General features: G+C 36.8%; 2 protein-coding genes across 2 annotated transcripts; both read right to left on the reverse strand.

Annotated features, from left to right (window-relative positions):
- Positions 1–274: 274 nt before the first annotated feature.
- LOC137711679 (BAG family molecular chaperone regulator 1-like) lies at positions 275–2,491 on the reverse strand. The gene is made up of 4 exons (XM_068450940.1): positions 1,677–2,491; positions 1,317–1,573; positions 1,033–1,179; positions 275–948 (listed from the first exon to the last, which is right to left on the reverse strand). The coding sequence occupies exons 1-4, from the start codon at positions 1,882–1,884 to the stop codon at positions 685–687; spliced, it is 876 nt and encodes a 291-aa protein (XP_068307041.1). The 5' UTR covers positions 1,885–2,491; the 3' UTR covers positions 275–684.
- A 2,148-nt stretch (positions 2,492–4,639) lies between these two features.
- LOC137710580 (lysophospholipid acyltransferase 1-like) lies at positions 4,640–9,803 on the reverse strand. The gene is made up of 8 exons (XM_068449645.1): positions 9,408–9,803; positions 8,679–8,734; positions 8,178–8,398; positions 7,669–8,077; positions 7,190–7,275; positions 5,442–5,505; positions 5,166–5,284; positions 4,640–4,960 (listed from the first exon to the last, which is right to left on the reverse strand). The coding sequence occupies exons 1-8, from the start codon at positions 9,707–9,709 to the stop codon at positions 4,820–4,822; spliced, it is 1,398 nt and encodes a 465-aa protein (XP_068305746.1). The 5' UTR covers positions 9,710–9,803; the 3' UTR covers positions 4,640–4,819.
- Between the last annotated feature and the right edge of the window lie 6,052 nt (positions 9,804–15,855).

Here is a 15,855-nt window from a genome sequence, read left to right on the forward strand (position 1 = left end):
CACTATGATTTTCTGCAATTCTTTAATTTCCAGCAGCAGCAATGCAGCCATACAGAATACAGAAAAGAAGGATCTTTTCTGGTTCTGCATATTTTAATGCCATATACTTCTCCTTTAATCATAACCACTTGTGAAAAATAAATAGGTTATAAATAATTCAAAAATAAAGATGAGGTGAATGGTCCAATCCATTGGTCCCTATAGACAGACAGATTCCATTTAATTATTTTTGGATGATAGAAATGCTATGAACTGGAACTTGGATTTTTGGCATTATGCCAAATTAACAACAAAACAAACATTGCAGACATGAGCGTAATCACATTGGCTATAGACTAGATATAGATGCTACATGGTTCTCATCCTTCAAAAATTACATGTAATAGGAGCATCCGTCAACAAAAGGATCACCCTAAGATGATTAACTCATGGTTCTATTTCTCAATCGTTACATACTCAAAACATGAATCTCGCTCTTTGCAGAGTAGAATGTCGTTGGTATGAAAAAAATAAAAATAAAAACAATCATAACAACTTCAATGGAAGCAACCATATTACAACTTCCATTTTGAGTTTTGTACTTCTTTTATTCCTCTTCCCTTGTTTAACTCGTCCACCGTAAGTTGCTTACAGATTTACAAAGAGCCAACCCCAAAAGTATAACTGTAATTAGCCCTTTTGGTTTTAATCAAAAGTTTCCCATTTTGTTGTAACCGCAAGAGACTCAGAATTCTCCTGCTGTTGCTGCTGCATCACTGGATTTTTTCGTACTGAATTTTCTAGCTTCCAATGCACGCGCTGTTTCTGCGTCGGTTTTGAGTCCTTAGGCATGTGGCCAGTTGGATTTTCTTGTTGCTGCAATTTGATTTTTGCCCCATTGCCGCTTGATTTGGAGCTCTGATGCTTCAACATGTCCAGAATTTCTATGTACTTCTGAACTCTTGTCACCTTCAAGTTCATAAACCAACAATTAGAATAGTACCAACAATGTGCAAGTAAAAGACATTTAAAACGTACATAAGTCTATAATACCTGCACTCTTCTCTGCAATTTTAGATGGCCGGCGGCAACAATTCCATCCAGTTTAATCAACTTCATCATCAGAAGCTCAGTCAAATTCTCCACATCCGTCTCGGAAACTTTCCCACCTGTAGAAGCTGTTGTTTCCAACGCTGTGACCTATTTACAACAGAAACGAAATTAATAAAAACAATTCAGTAGATATCGGTTAGGCCAGTTCGTCATTGCAGCCTTGCGTCCAAGTTCGAATTCCTTTCCCCGCATATTAAATTTAAAATATGATTCATTTTAATTACCTGGCCTGCAAGCTTGTCCACTTCCAAGTTGATTTCGGCTAAGGATTTCGAAGATTTCTCTGCATTTGAATTTCTGAGCAACTCTAGGCACCTTTTTTCTCTGCCTAAAATGTCCTCCACCAGCACGATCTTTGATCCTTGTTTAACTCTTGCCACATCAAGATACTCTTTGGAGTCCCTCTCTTTCTTTTTGTATATCAGCTTCTGATCCAGATGGTGCAACTTCGTTCGCTCTGCCAACATTTTCTTCAATTCCCCTGCAAATTCGAAAACCAAATTCAATTAACAAAACAATTTAATTGTTTCTTTCCAATCAAAAAACCAAAACAAAAGTTGGATTTTGAAATTTTGGCGTAGTACCAAAGCTTGCTTGGGAGTTGATTTGAATTTCGTGGCACGAAGAGCCATGCTTGACTCTAACTTTGATTGTGGGGATTGAAACAGCACTAGGATTTGTCTCATCGGTTCGCTTTTGCACCAGCATTCCCCCCGGCCTGATTTCCAAGTCTGCGCTATCGGGACCTCCGCTGTCATCGTCAACAGAGCGATTACTTTCCGAAGAAAACATTTTGTTCTTCTTTGAATTCACGGCTCGATCTATAATCTATTTCTTGATCCTCTTAGGCTAAAAGACCAAGAAAAAAGAAAACTACTTGAACAAGGAACCTCAAGAGAAGCTGAGAGTTTTCGTTCGATGTTCTTTGCCTGGATTCAAAGTAACCCAATAGAGAAGAAAGAACCTTTCGATCCCTACGGTCGTATCAAAGAAAACCCAATTGTGAGAGAATTAAGAAGAAATGATGCAAAACCAAAACAACAGTTTCAAGTAATACAAACAGCCTTTTTTCTATCAACGAGAATAGCAAAAGGGAATAGAGGATTAGGCGAGAAGAACTACAGACTAAGTGAGACGAGTGACGAAAACATGATCAAAACTTTATCTAAGTGAGAGAGAAGCGGAGTGGAAATTGAGATCTACTCAAAGCTATATAGAAAACAAAGGAAAACGGGAAAGAAAAAGGAGTGAGAACTAATGGCCAGCAGAGAAAGTGAAGCGAGTGAAGGGAATAAATCCATCTGATAAATATACAAAGAAAGAAAAAGAGTGGGGAAAAGGGAAATCCGCATCAGTTTACGTGACGAGAGGGACAAAAGAAAAAGAGGAAAATATTTCGATTTTAAGGTAAAACAAAACCAAAAATGGCAAATAACAATAAGCATTTTACATGCAGTATTCAGACCTTTTAACCCTTTTTTACTTCTTGTTCAAGATTGTCGTTATGTGTGTTGATGTAAACTCACAATCCAACACCAAAACAAAAGAAATTAATGTAGGAAAAGATTATACGATACGGCTATCTATTTCTTTTCTTAGAGCAACTTAAATGATACTGGTACATATATTTTAATTTTCGTGCTAATAATAGGATTATCTAATCTGATCAACTATGTAAGCACTAGCGTGCTAGCGCACGTATTCTTCCTCTATTTGTGGGCGAGACTTTATCCAAATCTAAGGATCTCCCCAACATCAAAGCGAGACCCATCAAAATCTGCCACTTGTTGGACGACACCTTCTTTTCTATGAGCACCCCATCGTTGAACGTTGCCAGTCTTCGCCTTCGATCCGATCAGGGGAGGACACACGGCACATTCTTCAATGATTTCAACACATAATCCAACATACTTGTATCTTCAATATGTAGCCGAGCACAAAGACATGTGCAAAGTTAGTGATTTTAACACATAATTCAACATACTTGTATTTCCAATATGAAGCCGAGCACAAAGCTATGTGCAGAGAAACACATCTTTACATCATTAATACAAAACGGCACGATAACAATAAATCCATGACATAAAAATTCTTCTCGCCTGTCACATAATTGAAAGAGGAAAGCAACATAGAATTGAAAAGCAGAACACGTCAAGGAAAACTTAGCAGAAAGAAAATTTCAGCCAGTTGGCACCTGTCTGGTTGCCTAAACGTGGTTGGTTCTGAGGGACAATACTGTCATTGTTCAATAGAAAATAATTGGTTTTTATTGTATGAAGCAAAAAATTATTATATTTTATAGAAGGCGAGTTGCAGACGTGCATGGTTGAATTTGATATAATAACAATATTGTCATCTGTCATTTGCGCGGACCTGTCTTTTCTGCTCTCCCAGTTTCCATATACTTTTATCCTTTTTTATTTGTGTGGTTACGGTTAAGGCACGTCAACAGTTTATATTACTATTGTTTATCTTATTATCTCTATTAAAAAAATTAATATAAAATGATAACGTGACTTAACTATGACCGTGCAAAATAAAAAAGGATGGAAGTGTATGGGAACTAGGAGGACGAAGAAGCCGGATCCCATTTGCACACCAAAGCCGTCTCTGCAATCTCATTGGTTAACACATCTATTCTAATTTAAAACCTTCAGGGCCAAAAACAAAGAAAGTGTCTTTAACTAGATGTAAATTCTATTGTTATATCTTGATCATTGAATCTTTAAATAAGGATTTGCCGGCAAAATTCGTCTATAAAATACACGGGAGCATAATAAGAGTTTTAAAAGAAAATCATAGCAATGGTCTCTTAACTTTAACCCAATTAGAGCAATGGTCTCTCTACTTTAACATAATTAGAGCAATAGTCTCTCTACTTTAACCTAATTAAAGTAATGATTCATCAACTAAAAATTCATAACTATTAGTCCCTTAATTGGTCAAAACGTGCATCTATAGTCATTTTCGTCAACTGTTAAAACTTCCGTCAAAATGATTCACCACACACATGAGACTGAATCAAGAAGCAAATATGGGAAACTAAATGAGAAAATTATAGAAATGGTTCCCCAACTTTAACTCAATTGAAGAAGTGATCTCTTAACTTTAACCCAATTGTAGCAATAATTATTCCAACATAACTCGTTTTGACGGAAATTCTAACAAATTTGACAAAAAAAACCATAGTTGCACATTTTGAGAAGTTAAGATACCAATGGTCATAGTTATTTAGTTATAAGACGATTGCTCCAATTAAGTTAAAATTGAAGAATCTTTACTATTATTTAATTGAATGTGGAAAACAAATTTTTTGGTTGTCGATTCGAGTTCTACTCACCATTTTCCGACAAAAATACCCCTCAGGATCAACAAAAGTTCGACTCTAAAACCGACATCGGTGCGTTATGCAATTATACATCAAACCTAAGTCCTCCAAATTGTCTCTCAAGTAACATCTGTTTGGACAGCTATTTTCTGAACGACTACAACAGCCTTCTAGTTCGTTATTAGCGTGATTTCGCTTACTGAGTTCGACGCTACAAAAGATGAAACAGATGCTCTACTCAAATAAACATTGATTCAGATGTTAACATAATCAACGTTGCCGGTAGAACAGATGTTACAATCGTTCAAAACAAGGCGAAGTAAACTTGGAAACGAAGCGCCTTCTTATCTCATTCCAAGCACTCCAACGCGTAGCGAATGCTATTGCAGCTGACAAACCTCACTCTTCCTTCCGAGCCTTTGATTTCGCAGGCCTTGGAGGTTTTATTACATAGCTCAGTAGGATCAATGCTATGGGAACAATGGTCCCGATGAAATTCACACTTCCATATGAGGCGAGTGTTTCGTGAAGGCTTAATACCTGTACCATGTGAGACCAACGCATGAGAAACTTTAAAGCATCGGAGGGTGGTATGTGTACATGTACATGTGTGTGTCATGTGTTCATGGTATGTTTGGATGACGTGCTCGTATTAATGTGTCTAAATCACATGTGTTCATGTTCATGTGTGTGTCTAAAAATGGCATGTCTGCATGTGCGAGAGAGAGCGAGAGAGAGCACTAACAATGAAACCAACACAGGAGTAGTTCAGAACCAAGATAGTGTAAGTAAAGTTGATGAACACCAATATCTTCTTAACAACGTCCATAGTTGGAGGTACAGCTTGCTGCCATCTGTAAATCACTGCTTGCGGAAAAGGTAGAAAATGATACAGATTAATTATCTTAAAGAACAAATAATTAGTACATGCTTGCTTATTAAAGCACCTACCTTCACAGGTAGATAGCAATTTAATGAAACAAAGAAATAACTAGTGAATTAGAAGCAGAAAGACCAATACCTCTTGATCCAGCAATCATCAATGCTGACTGAACAAAGAATATGATGTACCCCGGATAGAGGCCCTGCAGTTTGGAAAATAACCAATACGATACAGATAATTCAAGTTTGAAACGTGCGAAAAATCAAAACATATTCTGGAGATAAGAGAACATAAGGGTTTGAAACAAAAAGTAAGCCGAGTAATTAGTCGAAGAGAAAATGGGCACAAGCATAAATTTTGGGAAATTGGCTTGACGACGCTGAGTGGTGGATGATAAGAAATTATTACGTTAATATTACAAGTACCCTTCCACCCAAAAAAATATCATTTCACTTTAGCAATTTGAACACAAATGAGCACCAAACCAAACATTGGCACAACTAAAAAACTATAGGAACACCTGAAATAACACAAAAAGCGTAATTACATTTAAAATAACACAAGTCACAGAGTTCTTTTCGGCGCCAAAAGTGGTGACATGAAAATACAAAACTGGAGGGCATGTTGTTACCCCATCCCCACCCCACCAAATTCTACCCAGCCACCTATTTTTCGCCTTGTATTTGTTAAAGGCACAAAACTTAAACAAAAAATGTAAGCGTAAAATGCATTAAGCAATGTAAGTTACCTAAAGATTGAAATTTGCCACATAATGATTAGATTGAAACCTAAGAATTAAAAGTGACTAAATGCGAAAATATCATTTGTCCAATCTGATAGTATAAATAGTTAATACTTTTTTATGAGAAGAAAATAAAAAGTTAATACTAAGTAAAACTATAAAAATATGTGGGGCGGGGGGGGTCTCAAAATCCATCACAATATCACATCCTTTCCCCATCTTGCATCGAGTTTTAATTTTAAATCCAATTGCTACTCAATACTCTACTACAGGCACTATTCTAAAAATTTCTGCCTAGGCGCTAGGCGGCTGGCCACTGCCCCAATTAATGCCTAGCGTTTGAAAATTAAGAAAGGGTGCCTAGACCTGCTGAGGCGTCCGCCTAGACTGCCTAGGCACCCGCGTAGCCCGCCCAGACCCGCCTAGGTTGCAACTCACTTAGATAGAAAATAGATAACTTTCCTTTTGCATTTTATTGTTTCCAATAAATTGTATGAGCTTATTGAACACTTAAATAAACACACACTATATGTTTGCTCCCCATGTTTTCATTATGTTCTAATACTTCATAATATATATGACATTTTATTTTCTAGTTTATGATGAAATTATATATATTTTAAGTACAAACAGACACTTATTTACACGAAATACAATAGATTTACTTAAATCTGCCTAGTCCACGTAGGCGCTAGGCCCCAGCCCGCCGCCCGACTAGCGCCTAGCATCTTTTAGAACCTTGGCTATAGGAAGAGAAAATCATCCTCTTGGTGCCCTAAAACATTCGGTCCCAGCATCCCCATTAGAGAAAGAACACTACAGTGTAACAAAGTCCACACATCATAGCTACACGAGGAAATTGTTTATATGACATTTTGAAGAGAACTGTGAACTGGTTAATTATCTGGTAGTAGTTGACCGCTTTTCCTTATTTTTTATTTTTCTCAGTTTTTTTTTTTCAAGTATAAAAGATGGACAGCCAAATCCACTCCGCAGAATGAATGCCAATAGATCCTCTAAGAGAAGCAGAGAACCTATGAAAGCATTTGTAGCAGAGCTATTGTTTGAAAATCTAAAATGGACATAAAATCAGCAAAAGATAAAAACACACATTCAGGATGAGGGTAAGACAGTTTACACTCACATGCCAAACAGCGCTGACGGTCTGTGTAGCCAGCAACTGGAAGAAACCAGCCTTCTTGCTGGGTTTAACAAGCCTTTCATACACATCTACAGAAGAATAATATATTAGATAATTGAACAGTGAATAGTCATCTTTTGTTTCATGTGCATAATATACTAATAATTTTGGGATATTATAAGAAAGTACGTGCTTTCCTGATCAGAGCTAAAAGGAGAAAAATTTCAGCCATTAAATGCAACAGGCACAAAACTGAAGAAACTAGTGACCAGATACCAAACTTCAAATATTGATACCAGGACCAATTACTCATATAGTTCTTTGCATATAGAGATCTTAAAAATGAATACAACTCGGTCCTAACTAGGATTCATTGTTTGGATATGCAAAAGTATTTTCCTGGGAAAATATTTAAACAAAACAAAAATATGGATTGCACGTTACTGACAAAAGAAAACTTAGGAAGGAAGAGAGATGCTCACAATGACGAAGCCAGGTGCTGACTTGTATGTTCCAAACAAGTGGTAACTGAACTGCACTCTTTGCAAACTCAACACCTATAATATCAACATTTTTTGCATTATCCCACTGAGGTTTTGGTGGTGAGGACTCTGTCCAGCCACTGAAACCGAGACCAGAAAGAATGATAGAAGCCTCTGATATTGACCAAATGAAATAATATTTCCACCTCGCTGTGAATCCGGACATATACTGGTAGCTTAGTCGTTTCCAAAAACCCCATTCTTGGTATATGGGCTCAGTAAATCTTGACAAAGGAAATTGGGGTACCAAATATACATACAAGGCCATACAGAATGCAGCTTGGAGAAGAGCTCGAATTGTTGCTCCATAGGGTGATGGAGATGGTCCGTTCTCTGAGCAGCTCCATATCTGAAAATGATAATTAATAAAAGCCAACTTATGAGATGGGTCAACCTTAAGAAAACAAAACTAAGAAGAAAGGAAGACACTTGGTACATAATAAGCATACCCCTTTTCCTTCGGTGCAGTCAAGATAATCCTTCATTTCATAAACTGGACCAGCAAAGTGACTACCACAGCAGAGGCAGTAGCCAAGGTACTCGATCAAAGAGGGTAACTTAATCAACCGGTTTTTCTTCTGAGACTCACGCAAACCTTCCTCTTTCAATACCCCATCATTGTAATTGATTGCAGATGAGATGACTTTCAGTGTTAAAACCATTAAGGCCCCTAAGTATGAGAATGAAATTCAAGCTTAACTGACGCGCATAACAAATAATAGTGCATGAATTTTAGTCATGTTCCAATATATACATTTTTAGTCATGTTAAGAATTCAATAGAAGAGTCCATAAATTCTAGTAAAAAATAAAAAGAAACGGAAGTCATCAAGGACCAAAAACAGAACTTGCCATTTTCTTACAGGAGAACGAGACTCATTGCAACCTACAAAACAGCAGATAATAAAGGAGGAAACGCAAGCCGACTAGAAAGGCTGACATAGTGCTTACCAGTTGCATCGATTCCTCCTTCCTTCCATGCGTCCCCACTCATGTAAAATACATGGCTACACATACAGACAAATGTATATGAATGATCAAGAATTCAGAAACAAAACTTTTATAAATCTCTAGATAGATAAACATTAAAAATTATCGCATATAGATGTTGTTATCACTTCAAGACCGTCAAACATTAACGAAACAATGTTACGTCAATGAAGAACACAAAGATCGGTATACCATTCACATACTGTTAAATATGCAATCATAGTTTCTCCCCAACATCACAAGTGATTGAAACGTAAAAAAAGAGCACCACAATTGATAAAAAGAGTTAAAAGACATAATTTTGGGACCAGTCAGATCTGTAAAACTTAGAACGTAAAGAACCAGAATTTTCAAGAAATTAACAGGCTATAAGGAAAAAAAAAACACGAATTAATTTAAATTCATTATGCATTGTCAAATTCGACCATCCATATTTAAAACAAAAAGAAAATTAATAACACTACAGATCATAACATAAACATACCAATAAACCAACACGAACTCTCCAGTCAATCACAAGCTTTAGAAAACTAATTAATTTTTTTTTTTTATAAACTACGAAACTTACAAAACCACCAATTCAAAATAACACTACCCATCAACTTTTTCTCACAAAATTCGATCATCAATCAAAATGTTCAGAAATTACTCATTGGGTCAAATATTAGTTTTTGTGTTTCGTAAATGTACCAGCCGATGAGGTAGCCGAAGCCCAGGATAAAGGTAATGATTCCGCAATGGTTTCGGGCGAAGACCATGGAAGCATAGCCGAGTAGCATTGGGACTAAGAAATGGAGGTTGGAAGAGAATCCAAATGAAAGATACGAGAGGAGAGCGCCGGAAGCGAAGGCGTAGAGGTGCTTGGCGGGTGGACTGGGGACGAGTCGCCAGATGAAACTGACGGGGATGGTGGCTACAAAACATAGGAGGAAGCGGAGCACCGGAACCGAGACGCCGATCGCGGCGGCCATGGATTCCATCTCGAGGCCCATGACTTGTATTATCAATCTGCAAATCGAATTGACAAGCCTGTCCTGATTTTTATTTAAAAACTCGATTTTTGAGTTGACATACAGAGCCAAATGACTGATAAATGAGTTAAATATAACAATAACTTTACTATAATAATGTTATTCAAATTCGTTTTTAACTATAGTTAAACTTAATATTTTTCACTTACAATTAAAAAAAAAATATCATTATACCGTATTAGCAAGCAGACGTTCTCATTGTTTGCGTGGGATTTAGTGATGAATGTTGGTTGGGTGCTGGAGGTTTAATGACAATAGTGTCCTTGGACAATGTCTCTTTCTATTCCATAATTTGTTGAAGTCATCGAGAGCACTTATCCATCTCCAGCATTTTCTTGTTGAGTAGCTGAAATCGAAGCGTATTTAATTCGAAATTAAATTGTAGTTAAATGGTGTTATTTGTCGTTGGCTTTTCCTCTTACTGTTTCTTTGGGACTTGGAAAGCAACATGTGATTCAGGAGAGATGGGCGCCATTTGCCCTAGATCCCAACTTGAAACCACCAACCAGATTGAAAGATTGTTGTGTTCGCCTCACTTGACAACGAAATTAGGTGACACATCGTCTAAGTTTGGATAAATTATATTTTGCATCATTAAATTTGGGTGCATTTCAATTTCATACTTCATCTTCAAAAAATTACAATGTCATACACCGAGTTACGATTTAATTGCAATATCATATATTCGTTAGTCATCTCGTCAAACAAGTGTAGGTCTCACATATATGTTGTCATGAATAAAAATTATATCTTAATCACCCCATTGTTGGAAGTATGCCCACAAAGCCACTCATTTGATGTAATAGCTTTTGGAATACTTATTGTGTTAAACTATTATATGTTTAATGAAGGGCAAAACTTATTGTTAATCACTATTTATTGTATTATGTGTTTAAGCAATAAGGGAATCCAAGGAATATATTTAATCTAAGAGAGAAGTGATTAAGTAAGTTAGATTAACGAGACCTTTCTCTTATGTTCATTCCTAAAACTTTCCTAGCCATAGGATTGTCAATTGGGCATTGACAATCCGCTAAGGTTAATATGTGTTATGTTAACTCAAGCGTGAGTATGACTAGTCTCAAGTCATTTAGTGTTGGACACTGAGACAAACACATAGGTGCTCAAAAGGTAATTGAGTACACTGAACTACGATCAAAAGAGAGTTCAAACATACATGTCATGTAAGAACTCATAAGTTGCAATATACAAAGTAATCTTTTGACCTGGGGCTTCATAGATGTCTGATGGTTAGATCCTTGATCTTTGATCATTTCAAAGGCATTCCATCGAGAGTGTACACAACATTGTTGGGGTCAAGCTATCTAGTCATGTAAGCATATGAATGCACAACAAGGGATCTCTAACCTTCCATGATGGAGGAAGAATACTCTGAGATATGATTTGGGAGTCTTTGGCCAAAGCATACGAATATGACTTAAGAAGTTTGTTCTAAATCATATTCAATTGAATCATATAGAGAAGTATCACACTGGATTGTAGACATGAAACAAACTATCACTCAAATAATGTGATTAAGAGTATTGTATTAGAGAATGATCGTATTGCATTGTAATTGTAACTGGATAGGTTCTCCAACCACTTCTACTTAGCTTGGATAGCCATGACATACTACTAGGTGTCACTCATGGTTTGTGGAAGCCCTGAAGATTAGCAAACACTAATCTTCATCAAAGGGAGAATTGAAATGTAGTTTCAATTCACAATTAATCATTAAGAGTAACAATTGCCCACTACCTCGCTAATTGGAACCTAATAAATCGTCCACAGAGTAAGGATGAAAGTGAAGAAATATAAATTAGATGGATAGGCAATTAAATGGTTTAATTGGGAATGGTCAAGATTAATTAATTAGTTAATTAATTACACGAAAGATTCGTATTGGGCTTTTAAGTTAGTTTCGGGTCTCGGGGCCCAAAAGGGTTTTGGTCCACAAGGCCCATTGAGTTTAAATTGTCAGACAACTAAAACTAAATGGAAATTAACCCAAATATAAAGTCAAAACCAGCCATAGGGTGAGTGGTAGCAAACTTGGGTTAATTGCAAGTTTACCACTCATATGTGAGGTGGTATAAAGGCATTTTATAGCTATTCTCTCACTATGGTTTTCCTAAGGCAAAGAAGAGAAACTTTTTCTCCTTTTTCTCTATAAAGGCCAGCCTTCCTGGGAGTTCACTAGCATCCAACTTCCTCTAGGTTATCCATTTCATCGTCACATCATCATCCTTGGTGTGGAGACTTAGAGGCACCAAACTTTTGGTATTTTTGGAGTTCCTTTCCTCACATCCTCAAGGAGCAAAGGAGCATCGAAAGGGAAGAAAATCACATGGAAGATCTAAGGAGCTAGGAGGTGACTTGAAGACCCTCCACTTGGGTGAATCCCTTTTGTAAACAAGGATGAGCTTCAAGGGTAATGAATCTTAAAATCCTTTCTTTTCTTTAATGTTGTTAAAAAGTCTTGTGTTTCACCATTCACTAGGCTTTGAAAGTCATGGGTTTTAGAATTGGTTCTTAATGCATGCCTATAGGCGCAGTGCTGCTTTATGCCAAAACATAATCAATAACTAAGATGCCTGATCTAGTGCTTTGAGCTAAGTACAATAAACTGAAAATGCACTTAGATATGGAGCTTTAGGCTTCATAGTCTCAACAAAGGTTTCTTTTGACGCTATATAGGTATACTCGGGGGTAACACCTTCTGGGTGTAGTCCGACTGGTGAACCAGTATATTGTCAAAACCATGCTCGAAACTTTAGGTCAAGATAGTGTTGAGTTTTTCCAAGATCTTTCATCTCAAAGTCTGACTTCAGGTGCAAGGCAGCTTTCTTAAGCTTTGCAGGAGTCTAAGATTCATGTCATTAACATGAACTTCAAGTCTAGTAATTTCATATTTGTACACACAGGGTCATATATCCCTAACTGGACAAATATTCACTTAGATTGGTACACCATCCGCCCAGATTGTTCTAAATCCATAAAGTGAAAGCCTCGTCTAAATCCAAAAGGTGTTCAATGGTCCAGAACTATTTGAATGAGTACATGTAAGTCATTTCGAAACTTCCATGTAGTTTTTGTATCATAATCCCAAAGATACATTACAACTATGTTTATAACCTGTAATAAGGCAAATGGTTGTATGAGAGAAGCCTTACGCCATAAGGCACTATTATACTAGACTATTTAATTCATCTTATTTGACATGGATTGTGTCTTTCCAGTTAACCCATCCATTCTACTTTGTCACTAATCAACAAAACGCAGTTCGATACCGTTGCTTTTCATTTATATCGGTAGCTACCATTCAAGTAAAGCGCCATCGATGATAATTTCATTCCAATTTCATATCTTATCCAAACTAGCTGGACCGAGAACTTCAAGTCTCAGGAGTAACCTGGATTAATCTCATGAGATGGAAATGATTAAGACAACAATCGAGGAAGGGATTCGTTTGTGCCATGATTCTCTCATGAGACATTCGTTTGTGCCATATTTCTTCAATTCCGTGGAAGTGAACCTTCGAACTGGTTGATATGACACGTTTTAGACCACAGACAAATTGATTGGCTATCCACGAGTGTATCGGGGTTGGCCACTAGGTGCAACAATCCACCCACGTGTGAATTGCTGATGCACATAGTAGCATCATTTCTAAGGACAATGACATCCATAGGCTACATTTATCCTTGCAAGCATGTCTGCAACTGGTATATGCAATTTTTTCATTTTTGCTAAAGCAAAGAAAGCACCTAAAAACACTTTGATGGTTTAGAATATGGGATCGAGATGAGATATAACAAGGGTGTCCACGATAATTCATGTCGTTCTTCAAGAATGTTAATGTTTTTATCTCCCCCTAACAACAGGAAGATTGTTTTATGAAAGTGAAAGGTCACTTACACAGGCTTTAGGAGAATCATAATCGACATTGATTCATATATATTTTTTAGGAACCATATTGGTATATTGTTGTCGCTTAATTAACATACAAAGTGTACACCCATATGCATGAGTACGAAACATTACATTGTACCAAGTTACCAACTGTAGCGCCAAAATAAGATTGGGTGGCAATGGGCCTTAGGCGGACCAACATAGCTACATGCAATATTATATAGCCTTACGTAGAATAGGATTGGGTGGCAATGAGCCTTAGGCGGACCAACATAGCTGCATGCAATATTATATAGCCCTACATAGAAAATTTGAAAGCTTGGTGTGTTCCCTACCAAAGTCTGTACGACCACTGAAAGGTGTTTGATGATCGATTTTTGCGGATTGTTTGGGTGTGAATATAGGGAATTGAAATGTTCAAATTATATCCAAACAAAATGTAATAATCATTGATTTTGTTAACGTAAACTCTCCGGCATTACCTAGTCTTCTGAACTCTATAGATAATTGAAGTGGTTGAGCCCGCAACTTAATAATTGGTGCCAAGATTCTAGCAAGTAGTGTTGGGTATGGACAAACATGGGACCAATGTATCGGCACATCAACCAAAACCCTAAATTAATTAAATGGTCTGCATTTTGATTGGATTAGTTCACAAATATTCCCTTTAATCTGTTATAGGAAAGATATAGGATCTGTACGTATCATTATAGTACAAAGGTGAGTAATTAGCTTGCTTGGTAAAGATCTTAGTAGCTGGGTTAGTAATTAGCTTGCCTAATAAAGATCAGTGAGCATGTTTGGCAGGGTACGCTTCCAGTACGATGCCCTCATTACTGGTAAGGAATGCCCTATTCAGCGCATCATCAATCAACCTAGATATCCCAAATGTTTGTGCCATAACACCCTTTGGAATCCTGGACTTTCTAGCTGGCCATATAGTGGGTTGCAAAGCAAAGGATTGTGATGTGTAATCCATTCGAGAGGTGTTTCATCTTCTCTAGAATATATTTCTGGCTATATTCGTAAAAAGTTATTCAAAAGGAATTGCACTCCATTTTCTATGGTGGCTTCAATAGGTAATAACTCTCTCAAATATCCTCAAAGCTTAAAAAGCATTCTTATGGAACAAAGTGAGTATAAGGCTTCCCTTATGGTAAAGTTAATACTAATAGACAACATGATATAGTAGTGTCATGCCCCACAATTAGGTTAGATAGGCCTGAAAGTGTTGTTAAGGGGTAATTAGGCATGATTTTAGCAAATGGAACCAGACAACTAACTGCCCCACAAGATATAAGTATCAGTTAATTGAATAAGGTCACGTGTATTATGTTATCCAAAACTAAAACAAACACCAAACTTACTAAGGGGGTTAAAATGGCTTCCCATGTCAAAATTTAACTCTCTAAATGTGTTAGGTGAAGCAAAATTAGTCTCACATATTGGCTATGGAAATAGTACACCTTAACAACATTGGTAGAGGCATAGACAAGTGCATAGCTAATGGTCTTTTCCATCAAAACGTAAGTAGATTCTGCAGGGTTAAGGTTCATGAATACTATCCCTTATTCTTGAAGTTTTAAGTCTCAAAGGTTCGAAAATATTGTCCTTTATTTTTTAAGTTTTAGGTCTTAGGTGCCAAGAATCACGTTTCTGGTTGTGATGCCACCCCATAGCAGGCCCTGATTCTATCAATTGTTGTAAAATAAATGCAAAAGTGAGTGAGAGAGAGACAAACAGACAAACAAACAAACAAAGAGACCCATACTTGGGTTTAGTGTTGGAAATGTGCCCTAAAACCAATCATATGATGATACTTTACGGACATTTCACATGTTAAACTAATCTACTTTAATATAAAGGGCAAAGATTATTATTTTAAGCCGTCTCATATAAATGTTATATGCTTAAACGATAAGTCCAAGGAATATGTAATTGGGAGAATGTGATTTAAAGAAGTTAGATTCATGAGACCATTCTCTTTTGTATACATATCCTAAATGTTCCTGATCATAGGATTGCCAATTGGGCATTGACAGTCTGTTAAGATTAGTACCTACTATGTCTTCTCTTAGGAAGAGTGACTGGTCTCAAGTCATTGGTGTGACTGACACCAAGACAAGCATGTAGGTGCTCAATAGAGAATGAGTCCACTAAACATGATCAACAATGAGTTCTCATATTCATGTCAC

Source organism: Pyrus communis, chromosome 12 (genome assembly GCF_963583255.1).
Source record: "Pyrus communis chromosome 12, drPyrComm1.1, whole genome shotgun sequence".
NCBI classification, from domain to species: domain Eukaryota; kingdom Viridiplantae; phylum Streptophyta; class Magnoliopsida; order Rosales; family Rosaceae; genus Pyrus; species Pyrus communis.